At 29.2% G+C, this 17,035-nt stretch overlaps 2 protein-coding genes across 4 annotated transcripts; both read right to left on the reverse strand.

The window, feature by feature from the left end:
- Window positions 1–1,494: 1,494 nt before the first annotated feature.
- LOC108693776 (importin subunit alpha-7) lies at window positions 1,495–15,360 on the reverse strand. 3 transcript variants are annotated; one of them, XM_018202910.1, is made up of 11 exons: window positions 10,389–10,513; window positions 10,092–10,199; window positions 9,536–9,679; window positions 8,928–9,113; window positions 4,654–4,869; window positions 4,370–4,564; window positions 4,065–4,285; window positions 3,662–3,925; window positions 3,375–3,579; window positions 2,976–3,279; window positions 1,495–2,880 (listed from the first exon to the last, which is right to left on the reverse strand). In XM_018202910.1, exons 1-11 carry the CDS (start codon window positions 10,446–10,448, stop codon window positions 2,684–2,686), a joined length of 2,100 nt encoding a protein of 699 aa, XP_018058399.1. In that variant the 5' UTR covers window positions 10,449–10,513; the 3' UTR covers window positions 1,495–2,683. The 3 variants fall into 3 exon arrangements, with proteins under 3 accessions (XP_018058399.1, XP_018058401.1, XP_018058398.1); XM_018202912.1 differs by lacking the exons at window positions 8,928–9,113; window positions 9,536–9,679; window positions 10,092–10,199; window positions 10,389–10,513 and adding exons at window positions 14,179–14,313; window positions 14,453–14,584; window positions 15,214–15,360; XM_018202909.1 differs by lacking the exons at window positions 8,928–9,113; window positions 9,536–9,679; window positions 10,092–10,199; window positions 10,389–10,513 and adding an exon at window positions 6,514–6,614.
- On the reverse strand, window positions 7,623–8,802 carry LOC108693777. The gene is made up of 2 exons (XM_018202913.1): window positions 8,093–8,802; window positions 7,623–7,948 (listed from the first exon to the last, which is right to left on the reverse strand). Exons 1-2 carry the CDS (start codon window positions 8,323–8,325, stop codon window positions 7,876–7,878), a joined length of 306 nt encoding a protein of 101 aa, XP_018058402.1. The 5' UTR covers window positions 8,326–8,802; the 3' UTR covers window positions 7,623–7,875.
- Window positions 15,361–17,035: the final 1,675 nt, after the last annotated feature.

Raw genomic sequence — 17,035 nt, forward strand, 5'->3', positions numbered from 1 at the left:
ATTCGATTTTGTATTAATGTGTCAGTCGGCAGTCCATACAACAATTGAAATAATGTCAAGTATCGTATCCTGCTCATTGCCAATTTACAAGACCTAGTACGCTGTAGTTTTAATATGTTTAATAATACAAGTAATATTTACATATAATAAAATTGCAAAATATTATTGACAAGTTACATTTACAAATATACGCAAATAATTTATTTTTGTAACATTTTGACTTGCATATAATAAACGGTTCATATTAAAAAAAAATTCATTCACCTAACTTTTGTTACTCAAATTAAATATTAAAATAATATTAAACATATATATTAAATAAACATACAAATTTTATTTCATATTTTACATGATTTTCATTAACTTTTTATGATTTAAATAAAAATTTGTTAATTTTCTGATATGCATTCAATGCTTTTTAAAATATATTCATTTTAAGAATATCAAATTACAATTCAATATTTTCTAAAAGCAACTGAAAAACTTAAGATAACTAAAGCTTTAATACACAATATCTATTATACAGCTTTATTTCTATTTTAATAAATTTTCTAACATTGTATTACAGATCGTTGGGAAAAATATATTCATGATTTAGATAAGTGCTTTTCAATCTTTAATTCAATCAATAATGAATACTTTCAGCAGAAAAAATTCATAATAAATTTATAAATACATGTTCATGCTCTTTACGTATGAAATAAAAATAATAGTAATATTTGTTTTATTAATATTGATTAAACCAAATCTATTTTAATTAAAATAATTATAGAATACATTTTTTTGTAAAAATTTTAATATTTATAATTTATTTAAAGATTGTTGATTATACCACTTAAAAAACACTGATTTAGACCAATCCATCAGTTTTCAGGATTGATAGTGATCATATATATGATTTTGTGTGCCTTCCAACAAGCGACACAAATGACACAATGGAATATTACATCCTTGTTGTTACCAATGTTAAACAAAGATGACATGATCATTGTATCGCATCGTATCGCTTGTTGGAAGGCACACTATCATATATATATATATATATAATAAAAAATAATTCATTCTAAAATTTTATATAAAAATAACGTGCATAGCGCATAATCAACTCAACAAATTCAGTTTTCTATATTTATGTAATATTATTCAGTAAATATATTATAAATTGGCAACAAGCACCCATAGCTACATACTTTGCTAAAGTAATAAGTTAGCAAAGTTTCAACTAATGAGCTGTAGTACAGTCGTTCTCCGTCGTAATAATTCACAAATCGGTAACTAAAAGTAGATAGTATATATAGAGTTTGTGTAATATAGTGGTATCGTCAAACCTAAATAATAAATACATTTCATATATACAGTCATAGACTTTTCATACAGAATGTCCAAAATCTTATGTGCTGTACAATTTTAATATTATTCATTTTCATCGTAGGCAAATAAAGGGTTGAAAAATATTGATTCTGCGATAATTTAAAAATTCAATTATGAAAAACATAAGATAAAAAATCTTTATTTAATACATTTGCAAATATTTATAATTAAGAACTAATAATTGATTGTATGACACTAGATTAACAAAAGTATAAGTATATAATAATTGGAGTCGGCATTCCGCACGATTATTTAACATAAGAAAACCAAAGCATATTTTGCACGTATCTCAGTACAAATCATATCTATCACAAATTACAAATATCTAAATTCTCGCAAACTGTTGCATTGACGGCCAAATAAAACTATTGCTTCGCTTCTTGAGGGCACTCTGTATAGAATAGCCTTAAAATTACGAGATACGTATTTACAGTAAAAAAGTTTAATTGGTCATGTTTCTATCTAGTATAGTAAGGAGGTGAGTACCGCGTTGCGTAATGTTGTCCGTGTTGGCTACGTAGTCGCGTACTTCAGTCATTCAGTTAGTGTCTTGCAGGGTAGTGCAAGTTTTTTTTTCGTAATTCTGCGTCAGTCACATGTCGGACGAGGTGTGAGTTTGCCTCGACAAATTGTTCTGATCACTGTCTCCACTTCTACTTAAGCACTAAGACGTTTGTTTCAAAAACTAAACGTCCCATACTAAATACATGCAGGTATGAGTCTGTAAGTGTTCCTACACAAATTGTTTCAAGGCTCTAAACACAGACATTGTCGTAATTTGATGTAGATTTGAAAACAATTTCAGATCAACATTTCAGATTAACATAGAGTTATGGTTCATCTTAAATAATAAAAAGAAAGAAAAAATCAATTGAAAGTGTATGAAGAGTTTTTACTGCTTTTAATTTGAATAAAAGAAGAATAGATCAGTTATTTCAATTATTTTGTACTTCTAACACAATTATACACTCAAGCTCAGTGAATGAATATGTAAAATCAAATTTCCTATTGATGTAGGGGAGACCACAGTATTATCTCGGATCAGATGTTAGAGACAGATGTCTATCATTCTAATGAATAATTGAAAAAGCATGTGAGTAATTTCTGTTATTTAGCTTTTTCAGCTACTTTTTAAATTAATAGATATCTACTGCTTAACACCTGAGATAGCAGTACTGTGGACACCTACCTCCCATAAACAGATAGCTCGGCGTGTGATCTCCCCTACTAATTTTTAGAATATTATAAATCCCTGTGGAACGAATAACGTTTAACGAAACAGAGTTATATTCAGAAATTTAAAGACAGATGATTAGAATTCAAAGCCTTGCACTGGTAATTGGGAAGAATCTGGTGCGGTGAACTGATATTCTTGTCCTTGTGAATCGATTGAAGGTACAAGTCGGGTGTCTTCTTCCTCAGACCCAAAGAATCGTTCGATAATATCAAAGGCCTTTTGATAAATATCCATATTTTGGTGCGATTGCAAGAATTCTATCTTATCTAGGCCTGAAATTATTTAAAAAAAAATTGATTTAACAAATTAATATTTATTGACGATGACACATCTTTCATAGAAAACCTGTAATAAATTGATATTTTACCATAACATTCTTCGATAAGAACTGCATAAGGATTGAGACCATTATGCATAGTTGCATCTTGTTCTCCCAAGCGTAGAATATTTTCTATACCATTCAGAGCGACCTGAACAATTTTGACATCCATAACAGTAAGCAAATCGCAAAGCGGCGGAATACATCCTTGCACTGCGAGGTATCGAATTTGTTCGGCTGTTCCACCACTAGTAGCATTTGTAATTGCCCATGCAGCTTCTTTACGTGTTTTAAATTCAGCTTTACTCAAAATCTCAATTAAAACCGGAAAAATATTACCATCAATCACCGCCTAAAAAATAGAAATCAATGTTGTATATTAATTATTGATATACGAAATACATAAACAAAGTTATATTCTATTATGTTTAGAAGATTGAAACATACTTGTATTTGTTGGGGATTACCGGCAGTGATATTAGAGACTGTCCAACAAGCCTCTTTACGAACACTTTCCCGTGGCGAACTTAAGAGATGTAATAGACAATGTAATGCCGAGCAATTTAATACAACTTGCGTTTGCACATCATCTCCAGTAACTATATTTCCTACGGCACGAAGAGCCGCACTTGTTACATTATTTTGTTCATGCCTGAAAAATTTTCATCAATATTATTATATAATATTCCACATAAAATTAATTTTATGCATAATAAATATAAACTTAAACATACATGAGAAGTTCTACAAGACGTCTGCAAACACCAGCATCAATAACAGCTTGTATTTTATCATTTGGGCCATCGCTCAAATAAGAAAGAGCCCAACAAGCATCAGCGAGTACATCATAGTCAGTATGATTGAGAAGATGTGCCAACACTGGTAAACATGGTGCAACCTTTGCAAAAGCTGGTGCTGGATTTTTTCCTCGACAGAGATTTGATAATGCCCATACCGCATTGCGGGTCATAGAAAGTCGTGTTGCTTTTGATAGCAGTCTATATAAATAGTGCAATATTAGTTTTATATTATTGTATGTATATAAGAATATGTGCGACATGTATATAAGAATCTTTTATTTTTCTTATAATAATGATAAACTATAATAATTCACATAAAAAATGTAAAGAAACATACTGCAGAAGTGGTGTGAGAATACCATTGGCTAAGACATGATCTCTGCATTCGGGACTATCGCCTGCAATATTACCCAATGCCCAAACAGCTTGTTCTTGCACATCTTCATATTCAGAACCAAGTAAAGATATGAAAGTAGGAACAGCTCCTGCATCTATCACAATACGTGTTTGTTGAGATGTACCACTTGCTATATTTGTCAGAGCCCATGCTGCTTCAAACTAACAATTAATATTATTATTTATATGTATCTTTAATACACAACAAAAGAGAATTTTTATACTGTCATATTTCTATATACCAACCTGCAGAGTGCAATTTGTATTATTTTTAAGAAATTCAACAAATTGTGGTACGATTCCTGTTTGTATCACCTCATCTATAGGGGGATTTGGCTCTCTTGATAATAATTTTCTAAATTTCTGCGTTGCTGCCAATTGATCTTGTATGTTAGGACTATATAATGCATCTACCATTTCAGATGTTATAATACCAGGAGACTATTAAAATATAAATTTTCTTGTGTAAAAAGAAAAATTATTATGAAACAAATTATACATAAAAACAATAAAAAATATAATTTTATTACCGATTGTGCTGTACCAATAGGAAGTGAATATTCATCTGTAGATGTAACATTATCTTCATCTGCAACAATGTTTGGAACATTGCGACGTTTTGATAATTGCTGCTCACGTTTCTGTTTTCTTAATTGAACTCCCTCTTCCTCTCTGCGTCTTCGCAGCTCTTGTGAATCTAATCCTACGTTTTTGTAACGATGTTTATGTGTAGGTCCAGTTGACATCTGAAAATACAAATAAAAATTATACATATTTTATATTATTATACTTCATATATTATATTTTAATATTATATTTTAGTTATATAAAAGTTTTTCTTGAATAAACTTAAAAATAGCGCAAGGAAGTTATAATAAAATTCACAAATTAATATATATAATTCACAAAATAATATAATCTTCAATATATAATCTGCAAATTTACAATAATCTAATATATTAAATTTCATTGTCAAACAAAACATATTTTTATATATCGGAGGACCAAAATTGACAAATTTTGGAAAATTTCACCATATCATGACATTATAACTATATTTTTAAAACATTATAACTATATTTTTAAGTTATCATTTATTATTTTATCATTGATATGGCTCAAAACTATGTTTTTATGTGTACTGTTTATGTGTACTGTTTATGTGTTTTAAATTGTTACTTAACATTTTATTTTAATTATAACTGATAAATGAAATTTTTGCTTTCAGAAAAAAATTATATTATGTACAAATAATTTTAAAATTTTTATATAAATAATTTTGAAGTTACAGCTTTATAATTTTCAAACAATACATAATATCAAAAGAAGCATGAAAGAAAGACGCATATTAGAAATTTCTGAAACATATGTTTTTTTGAAAATACTTTAAAAATATTATAGGTGTGTGCTATTTTCATGCTCATATGTGCTATAAGTATTAGTTTATTCGTGTTGTCTATCAAATATTAAACAAGGATGTTTACAGTATAGTAAGCGTAAAACAGAATGTAACCAATCTATATATATTTCTGAAACATACAAATTTTTCAAGAATATTGCTTTAATATTACTTTTAATTCTCTTCTCAAAAATGAATTAAAATTATGACATTTTACTTCTTAATCAGTATGTTATTTAAGAATGTTAAAAATAGTTTCTGTAATTGCGTGTCATGTGTGTCATTAATACTTTATTATCTTAGCAAAAAAAGATTTGTATTTATTTACTCACAGTAATCTAAGAATTATTTACATGAAATATATGAACAATACTCGAGACATGTTTAAACAAAAAAAGGAAGATAATTTCGCTCTCTCTTTCTCGTTTAAAAATATCTTCAAATATGCGCGCACTCATAGATGTACACATATATAGATACACTGATTCGTCATACGAGTGTGAATAAAAATACGAAGCAGCGAAAATGACGAGGCTTCAAACGAAACCCGTTTCGTGGAGGAAACCATCTCGAAAGAAAAGAGGGAAAAAAAAGGAGGCGGACAATGATCGCGTTGCCATCATCGATGTCGTTGGTCGCCGCAATGTTCATCTGACAATGGATTCCGCATGAGGGTTAGGAGTTAATCGACGACACGATCGTTGGGGCGGGGATATTGAAGAGGAAGAGCGGATGTATCGTCTTTGGATGCGCATCGTCATTGTACCGTTTGGGAGACGGTACATGATACACAATCATCATCGATCTTCGCTGGCGCGCGATCAGCCGCTTGGGACATTTTGGCACGCGCACAGCCAATGCAGATTGACATTGGCCTGGAATTCTCTCGATCCTTCGGTATGTCAACGCGCTGCTATCACGATTTTGACGATCCTGAACCGTCGCTTGGGAATCAACTATCAATATAATAATAATCGCACTTTGTACTTACGGCTGTGAGGGCAGATTCGAATCTCCTGATCAGGAATCAAGCGTAAAAGATCATACAAGTGCAACGCAAACCCAAGTGCCGCCGCGAATCCTTTCTCTCTCTCTTCGCCATAAACTATGTAGCAATGGTGATAGTGAGACACATGATTTGACAGATCAGAAAAGCACAGTTCGCACAATCGCGACCGCTAATTCACGATTGAGCGGGATTGGCTAGCTAACCGTCATGTGCCATGTTGATTGGTCTGATGTAAAGTCATTAAAAATAGATAGTGTATATGATTTGCTAAGGATAAAATCACACGATGCGAGAAAGGATTGCGAAATAGAGAATGCGACCATCATAGATGCAACCAATTAACGTTAGGGGCTCCGCACAATAAAAGAAACAGAAAATAAGAATTTCAACCTATCAGAAATGTTTTCAAATGAGGTGAAAATGACAAAAGTGAGCAAATTCATTAGAGTATTCATAATTTAATTGATGAATACTTAGTAAAACCTTTGCTCACTTTTCACCTTTCAAAATCCACAATTAATCACTAGAATCAATTTCTAGTATTTAATGTTCCATGTTTGATAAAACTGATGCAAAAAATTGGTGCAAAAAACTTGCACTGAGTTCAACTTTTGCTCCACTGTCTTCGAAATCAATGGAGACTAGTGCAAGTTAAAGTTGAGGTTTGTGCTAAAGTATGATATTATATTATGATATTACATTATATATAATTAATGTTATAACAATGACATTGTTTAGTTTCAAATGATTCTAATAATAGCTATGCAATAACATTTTGACGTTTAAAACTCTTGAAATGTAAAAATTTAATTTAAAAAAATGTTTTAAATAAATAAATGAATCAGAATATTGTAAAATAAGTAATTTGAACATAGTTATATATATATATATTTTTAGGGATGCTAATGATACGTTCCATTGAACCGCACACACACATACACACACTAAACGTGCATTATTACTGCACTAGTGCAGTTTTTATCTAAACCTAGCATGGCACTAGTGCTGCACTAGTGCTGCACTAGTTTCCCCAGTGGAAAACGCTATTAATTTTAAATACTACAAAATGTGAAAAAAATATGTATGTTCGGTAAATATATGTGTTTATTTATACGCTTATTTATACATTTAAGAAAATGACAAGTCGCAATAGTTTCTTTCGTTTTCCGATGTTTGTCAGCGTTCCATAATTTTTTCCTTCATGGAACATTTTTATCCTAATATAACACAAAGATATTATTTGTTAGATTGTATACGATTTTCCTCTTTTGACATATCAAAACATGTGATTATGTAATTATGAAAACAAATTTTTCATGGCTAAATTGCCAAATACTGCATTTGCTATGATATGATTAAATCCTGGTGTGTCCATAGGAACTCATGGATAACTCTTTGAAACATCTTTTCAGTCAAACTGCAAATCGATATAACATCGGGAAAAGGAAATATAAGATCGCCATTCGATTTTTGAAGAATTAACTTAAACCTATTGTCATTGGAGTTGCCATTACAGAGAACAGAGCAACAAAATATACAATGAATTCTTTTTTTTAATCACCATTCGCACGACGTAATCTGCAACTGCATTTTCGGCAAATTGGGATAACTTAAAATAATTTGGAGGCATTTCCGATTTTTAACTTCATCGATTCTCCGTCTTATTCTTCGATTAATATTTGAAGGCAGAGCATTCAAATTCAAAGGCTGAGCATTCCATTTTTTCGTTGATAGAGGTATCAGTAGAGTTAAAAGAGATTCCGTCATCAATGGCATAAGCACGAAACAAAGCATATGTTAAGATATCGCACTACGACGTTTCAATACTGAGTAATAGAATTCCGAATTGCAAAGAAAATTGTAGTTTGCTTCATAGCAATCACATTGCCATTTGAAGCCTTTAAGTCTGAATCAGATTACGTATTGAAGAATGAGATTGAAGATTGAAAGATTCAAGTTTGACCAAGCAGAACAAAAGGACCCAAAATTTCTTTGTCCTCATTGATGAAATTTCAATCTTTAATCTTTATTCTCAATCTTCTCAATACATAATCTGATTCCGGTCTTACTTGATGCCTCACTAGCAGACGTTTATAAGCTGAAAGATAGGTGGCGAGATGTAGGATTAACACACCATTGTCCTGTAGCTCGGATTACATTAAAATATAACTCAAGATCTTGTGACATTTTGTACATAAGGAAGTACTTTAAGTGGGTTTTGACTTCTTATTAATCATATCTTATTCATCAAATATGATCACACGAACTATGCTTTCGTAGATCTAGCGATCTTTTTTCTCCATAGACTTCATCAAATTTTGTAACTGCAACACTTTCATCGTCGATCGACGAAATTTCTTTATTATATTACGTTTTTGTTCTTTCATCATAATTACCTTAGCTTGCGAAAAATGTAACTTTCGTTGCAAGCTTCGTGGAGTGCTTGCATAACAGTGATCGTTTTCGCAAATGACACTTCTATTGCAAGATTTCAGCTCAAATAACAGTTTTTCCAGAACAGCTATCTTTTCCTGTAACTTTAGGACTTCTTCTATTAATGATAAACATCCGGTGAATTTATTCTACAAAACGGAAATACATCTTCATAATTTCAATAGTTACAAGAAATAGTAAAATCACGAAATAAATACATAAAAAGTTGACAATAATTAAAATTATACAATATTAATATTTATTAGACAAATTGAAAATATAAAATCACATTTTGAAATTTAAAGCTGCTATTTTTAATTTTGAATTTTCTTCCTTCAATTTATTTGTTATCAAGATTATAAAGAGCACTCGGGAACCAAAATTAATGTTAATTGAATAAATAGAAAATGTATATTTTTTAATAAAATTCATTAACTAATTATTGAAACGATTTTTCAACAAATTTGATTTTCAAGTTATTTGTAACGCTGACCGAACATTCGTTCAAATATATTGAAATACTAAATCAATAAAATTTGCAAGAAAATTATAAACCATAAAATGATTTTACCTTGTTTAAATTTTCGAGGAACGATTCTAGTGTGATTTCGACGATCGGTTCCTCGACTGTACTCTTTTTTATCATTGACTCCTCTATTTTTGCTTCTTTAATCACTGATTCTTCAAGTACAGAATCTTGAATATATGAGATATTCTACAAAGAGCAAACTAATAATTATTAACAAGTATGAATGATGTTACGAAGTAAACTCTTTTTTATACAATTATATTTATTATTATTAATAAAATAATTAATAATAATTAATAATAAAATTAATAAGTGTTTTGTATTTTTTTGAAATTAATAATTTAATTTCACATTTTAAAATACAAAAAATATACAATTTTTAATATAATTACTTCATAATAATGCAAATTATTATTTCATTATAATTATATTAAAAATTGTAATTTTTTTTTAGTATTTTTAAAATTTGTATTTGTTTTAAGAAATTTGCACCATGAGATAAGATATCTGTAATGTAAAAAATTCTGCAATGTGCATATTTTTCATTCTGTATTCAACTTATGTCTCTATTTTCTTTGTTGCGTTCTGTGACCATTACTTTTGTACATTCCAGTTCAACAATCTCCATTTTTGGAAGAATGTAGCGCAATCGAGGTGCAAGTGTTTTAGACCTTAATTTATATATTTTTTTTTTTCGAGGATCACACTGTAATACATAAAAATGCTACTTTAATATCTTGCAAGTTGTGTGAAAATGGTTTTAAAACTGAAACTAACATTTATACTACCCTGTATCTGTCTATGAATTATTAGATTTCAAGTTATTTTTTTTTCAAATGAAATCAAGGTTTATGTGCCTACTCATGTTATCACATTGCTATTTTATACAACTTACTGAAAAGACTGAAGGATATGCTGAATCTTTTAATATACGGCAGCTTACTGCAACTAACATAGTCACTGTTAAGGAAATGATTTGAACACAAAACAGATTTTGTATTCTTTTTTAATCTTTCATGTTCACAGTTATGTTTTTCCAAGTACGCATGTATTTGATCAATCCACAATTGAGATCGATTTTGGTCTCTCAAGGGAAATCTATATAGACATGAATGGTATAAACAAATGATACAAACAAAAATATCATTTCAATTTTATTAGTTTCATTCAATAAAATAATTTTAATAACATTTCATATCCTACATCGTTAACATGCAGGAATTAATATATTTAATATAAGAATTCTTACCTATGAAATGAAATACCCTTTTTACTTCTCTGTCCACACCCAGGCACACAGCATCTCATGTTGATATTTTGTAAACAGTCACGCGATTTTATAATCTTTCAAATATTATATAACCTCATACACGATGGTTTTGTTGACATATGTGTCTTAAGCCGATTCTACATTAGTTGCAAGCCAATATGAAGCATTGATTCCAAAATGCAAGCTTCAGATTGGCTGTCGCAACAAACTTGCGGTCGGCTTGCAACTAATGTAGAACCAGCTTTAGTTGCAAGCTAATCGCAAGTTTGTTGCGACTGCCAATTTGATTTAATCAATTTCTTTTTCTTCTGAAGAGAAAAGGAAGAAAAATGAATTGGTGTAAAAGTTCAACCAAAAAAAAACTGGGCACTTATTCTTGAAAAGTGTTGCATAAAAAAAACTAAAGAAATACTATAGTATGCGCTACATATATTATAGTATTTCCTCTTTAGTTTTTTTTTACTTTTTTATGCAATAATTTTCAAGAATAAGGCCTCTGGTCTCATGTTAAGTCCATTCTACAATGGGCAGTAGCAGTAATAGATTAAGGAATAGGCGTAGAAATCAACCAATGGTCGAATGTGCGAAGAATAATCAATTATAATTAGTCGATTTCTACACCTACTCTTTAATCTATTACTGCTACTATCCATTGTAGAATGGGTTTTAGAGTGTATAGCAATTGCACATGAGTCAATTGCGCACAAGCTAATCAGTGCTTAAAAAAAAAAAAAACCCTACGTAGAAGTCGCTGTGAAATTGTTAGAGGCTCCGCACAATAAAAGAAACAGAGAACAGAGAACAGAGAATAAGAACTTCAATCTATCAAAAATCATAGTGGAATAGTTACACAGGTATAGGTAATAGTTACAATAGGTACACAGTTTCTGATAAGTTGAAATTTTTATTCTCTGTTCCTTTTATGGTGCGAAGTCCATTACAGTATGCAAGTGAACCGCTTCTCTCATGTTATCCCTTCTCGTGCTTCTGATTGCATTTAAAGAAGTATTTTCTAAGAGTATTTTATAAAAAATGTATTTAAACATATAAGAAAAAAATTTATTTCGACGAATAATAAAAAAAGAAATACACATATGCTTGTCAATCACTGCCCATTATTCAAAATTCAGTTTCTATCAAGCAATTATAGACAGAATTAAATATGAATAAAAATCAAGATGAATTGGATAATGGTATTAATCTTAATAAATCAGACATGAATTAAAAAAAAACTATGATATCTAAAATAGATTCTCTGTTAAAAAATAATGAAGAAAGTTAAAATTAAGTGAAATACATGCAATTCAAACTAGTAAAATAAATGCTCAAAAAGTTAAAAATCGAAAGAACCTATTGATAATAAAATATTAACGAAACAAGTTAAGAAACTTACTGAATAACTTCCAATCAATTGATAAGTTAATATGTTTTATCAATGTTCTATTGTAAAAGGGCCTTGAGAATTCTATATGATATAACCAAATATATATTAGAAAAACACTTTGTGTCCAGCTTCTTGCTAAAGACACTTCAAAGAAAAATTCAAAGAATATTCTAAGAAATTTGTCTTACGTTTAGAAAATATAACCAATAATTAATAAATTGTATTGTAAATATGTATTCGATTTATAATTTTCTATTGAAAGTAATAGTACAATATTGTATGAAAAATTAGAAACTTGGCTTTTTCGAGGTTGGTTAATCATAAGAAATGATATGCAATCTATTAATTGTTACGTACAGTTTTATATATATTTATATATTATATATTAAAATTTTTTTCTTAAAAATGATTTCATAATCCTGAAACCTGTAAAATATGTCGCAAACTGAGATCTGTCCGATGTTACATAGAAGTATAAATTTAATTTCTAAAAATCTATCAAAAACTGTTATAACGTCGATTTTTGACAGCTGAAAGAAATGTACATATTATTTCAGAAATTATTATACACTAAGGTACAATATTTTTGTTTTTATTATAAAGGGTTTGGTAATTTAATTTTTTAATTCAATATTCAGTTACAACATTTTCTCGAATTCAATCAAGCAATTCTAAGCCCATAGCAGAAGGGATTTCAAGTTTAAAAAAAATTTGAAAATGTCTGAAAAAGCCACCTCATAATCTAGTTCTAGTTAAACTGTAATGATAGTTCCGCTTATCAACATCAGATAATTGAAAAATCATAAAATAAGCTTCTGAAGTTTCTCATATAAAATGTGTGAATGTATGTTCTCCGTTGCAATCAAACATGAAGTTTTGCAACAGTTTTATGATTGTCTGCAGAGATAGATTCATTCCTCTAAAAAAAATAATTTAATCAGCGCGAAGAAAACTTCCAACAGTTGTAAAATGAACGTTTTGCTGAACGCAATCTGACATCCATTAATTTGTTACATTAGCCTGCCCATCAGATTATTCAAAAATTGAACTTTTATTTGTATGTAAACTTATACAAGATACATTAGTATGAGTATCTGATAAAATATATCTGATTTTTCATAGCAAGGAATCAATCGGAATTCTTAAAACATATTCAAAGATTTAAGAGGATCGTTCAAATGTGCTTTGAAATATCATTTAAGGAATTATTTTTATTTCCATATCATACATATCACGATCCACAAAAAACATTAATTTCACTTTTTTTAAATAATATTTCTATTTAACGTACAAAGATTTAAACAACTAAAAACAACATATCACAAGAGTTTCTTCATTTTAAAAGCAAAATCGCTAAATTCAAGGAATAAAGTGCTACACGTTAACAGTACACACGTTGAGAAACATAATATGGAAACGGAAAATTAAAATCAACAGCTTTAGAATATATATACAAGCACAGTATAGTATCAATTAAGGCAAAAGCGTATATAAGGGATGCTTTCTATTTAATGATACAAGTCAATGATACGATCCAAATGTTCTATTTTTTTCCCAATTCCATGAATAATAAAGACAGAATGATAGTTAATTTGTGTCACCAAATGGAAAACACTTACAATTAGCAAAAAGGAAAAAATTAGACATATCATATCGGCTCAGTTGATTCTGAATCATTCAGGTCTCAACTGAAATATTTTCCATTTGATACAAATCGATCATGTTGTTCTATCTTTGTTACTCACTGGAATGTCAAGAAAGATAGAATGTATCGATTTGAGACATTAAATAGAAAGCACTCTTTTTATGTCAATGTGTTGCAAAAACATAGATTTCTATGTTTATGAGAAGAACGTTGCTGAAATAACCGAAGTACTCGCAGTTTTTTCCTTAATGCAAATCTCAGTTTCCTCTTGTAAAAAGCTCTGTTTATATATTCTAAAGTTGATGATTAAAATAATGCTTTAAACTGTTTTAAATTTTAATATGATCCGCTAGGGAGCAAGATAGACCAGTGTTATCTGGTTCAATATTGATGTCCTTTATAATTCCATTTTCAACCACCATAGAATAACGTTTGCTGCGTTTGCCTCCTAAGACTGACAAATCCACAGCAAGATCCAGGGCATCTGTAAATTCTGCTTTAGGGTCAGCTAGCATTCGTACCTAAGAATAGAAATGACTTTTTAAGAAAAATTATAATTTATAAGAATAATTATAATAGACAAAATAAATTTAAATTTATATAACAATCATGATATAAAAGATTTAATTTTTTAAATTTAATAATTAAATGAACATTTACTTTTCCTGTTGCACCCTGTTCTTTTCCCCAGGCTGCCATAACAAATGGATCATTAACACTGATACAAAATATCTCGGAAATTCCTTTAGATTTCAATTCATCCGCCTTTACAATGTAACCAGGTAAATGAGTCTGAAAATCAATATTGATAACTAAATTAATTATTAGGTGTAGTAAAAAGAAATCCATTATTTTTCCATTCAATTTCATGCAAAAATAATGGATTTCTTTTTACTACACCTAATATATTTATAATATAATTCTATATCAAATAAAAACTTATTATTCTGTTGCTAAATATATGTATATATAAAATTGTATAAGAATTTACTAAACTAAAGTTTAAGATAAATTAATTTTTTGTTAGGGTAAAGCTTTATCGTTCACAGAGCTATTTCTGTCAGTGATAATATTCATGTTTCTGAACAATATGTATTAAACATTTGAAAGTCATTGTTTGTGTTTTCAAGAAGCAGCCATATTTAAACAGTCACTGCAAAATGATATTGCTTGCTGTTGTGATTGAAGCTTTTGAAGATATACTTTTGAAGATATACCAGCACAGAATAACTCTTCTCTACTTTATAAATGAAAAATTCAAAATTCATTACAAATGAAAGATAGCAATAATACGAAAATTAAAATTACTTTCAAAACTATATGTAAAATGAAAAGTTTCTAATTTTAAGACAAAACTGTTGGATATATTAAAAATTTAAACAATTATTTGAATTGGAAAAGAATAAGTTTTTTTTCTTTACTTTTGAGCAACCAGGAGTAAATGCACCTGGTACACCAAACACTATGATTTTCTTCTGAGCTGCAGTTTCTGCTAAGTTCACACTGTCTGTTGGCGTGTTCTCAAAAAGATCCACGCTGGGTAATTTATCTCCAACCTTGAAAATCATTGATAATTGATGATTAGTTTTTTAATTTTAGAAAATTATAAATATTCATTAGATACAATATGATATTTGATAAGATACCTAATCGATTAAATATAACAAACTTGACCAGCGATTAGCAATCATTTAAAAAATAAATATACACATCACATAAATGTTAATTGCAATTACACATTGTTTGCTTTAGCATAAATTTGCTTTAATAATTTATTTTTTTTTTTAATTAAAAACTATCCAAACATTGTCATTGTAGTGTCTAGAATCGATCACTTTCTGTAGGTTTTATTAATTGTAATAAATGATTTACAACTGGATTTATATTGTTGACTCTCATATCTTGAGGATATGATAGATTACAATGAGTGCTTTCCAGTACACAGAATCGTTTCAGGATGTAATGGATTTACATCTGTCTGATTGTATTGCTAGAAAGCACCCAATTATGATAGATTATAAGAAGGCTTTTAAAGTACAATTAGGAAAGATAATTGATGAACCATTGCTAAAATGAGTACAATAAAGACTACTTACAGCAATAACCATTTTTTGTGACGATGTGTGAAATCTTCGTACAAAACAACCGAACGTTGATGAGCGTCCGTTGACGGAAATACGGTTCAATAGCTGACTCATGTGCAAGTGCAATGAGTGCAATCCCTCTAATTTATGCGCCACGAATATCACAATAGTGAACTAACGATAGCGATTCGTCGTGAGGGTCGTGAGTTCTCGCAAATGATGCAAATAAATAACTAACGTTATTGCATGACTTACATAATTTTTTAATCGCGACCCCAGTCAACAATTTGGCGAAACAAGTCGGATCAATTCTAAAAATGATTAAATACATTTAAAGTCACAAAATTCAGTTGTATGCAATTAGAAGAATTAAATAATATTTTATATTATAGATCAAAAAATAATTTATATCGATCAATTTTTCTGCTGGTAACTAATAAATGCCATTTGAAAAACATTCGCCCTTAATTCGTCTACGAATATTATTCTAAAATTGTTAGTTTAAGAAATTATATCTTTAAATTATAATGAAAAATGTTTGTAGAAACATATATACTTTACAACGTGACCATTTTTGTGTTTATTATTCATTCAAGGTAATGTTAAAAAATTTAAAATTTAATCAGTGTTTCAAAACTGGAACACAATGGATAATTAAAGAGCGCAGGCATTATATATCATATCAACTATCGAATTCACATTAATTATTATTTGAATGCAACAGTCGATCTAATACCTCTCTCGACTGTCGATAAGATATTGTTATCGTTATAGGCTTGATTTAAACAATTATAAAATTTTTTTTAGAAAACTATAGTAGCTAAAGAAAAACATAATTTATAACATATTTTTTCAATTGCTGGTATTTTAGCTAAAAGAGAATTAGTAAATGTTAATTGCTAAAAAAGCATAGTATAAATGTTTAATATCTCCAGAGAGAAACCTGACAGAGGCGGGAGGCCATATTGGCCTTTTTCCTATATACTAATACAATCGAAATCGCTCGTACATTTATTTTCAGTTTGAGACATTTTCTTACATTATCGATAAAATCGTATCGTCGAAAGTAGTATGGTTTGTTTCTGTACTAAATCTTCAGGACAGAAGCGTGTCGACTATAATTATTAGCAATTATAGAGACTTTTAATAAATTCAATCT

Source organism: Atta colombica, unplaced genomic scaffold (assembly GCF_001594045.1).
Source record: "Atta colombica isolate Treedump-2 unplaced genomic scaffold, Acol1.0 scaffold97, whole genome shotgun sequence".
Classification (NCBI taxonomy): Eukaryota; Metazoa; Arthropoda; class Insecta; order Hymenoptera; family Formicidae; genus Atta; species Atta colombica.

What these genes read in the sequence shown, in the direction of transcription:
- LOC108693777 (XM_018202913.1), bottom strand. Translation starts at nt 8,325, where the DNA reads ATGCTTTGTTTCGTGCTTATGCCATTGATGACGGAATCTCTTTTAACT. An exon ending in CAGATTACGTCGTGCGAATG is followed by an intron (nt 7,949 to 8,092) that starts GTGATTAAAAAA and finishes ATCGATTTGCAG; the next exon opens with TTTGACTGAAAAGATGTTTC.
- LOC108693776 (XM_018202910.1), bottom strand. Translation starts at nt 10,448, where the DNA reads ATGTTAGTTGCAGTAAGCTGCCGTATATTAAAAGATTCAGCATATCCT. An exon ending in TACATTTTTCGCAAGCTAAG is followed by an intron (nt 4,870 to 8,927) that starts GTAATTATGATG and finishes TTGTATTTTCAG; the next exon opens with ATGTCAACTGGACCTACACA. An exon ending in CGTCTTGTAGAACTTCTCAT is followed by an intron (nt 3,580 to 3,661) that starts GTATGTTTAAGT and finishes AAAATTTTTCAG; the next exon opens with GCATGAACAAAATAATGTAA.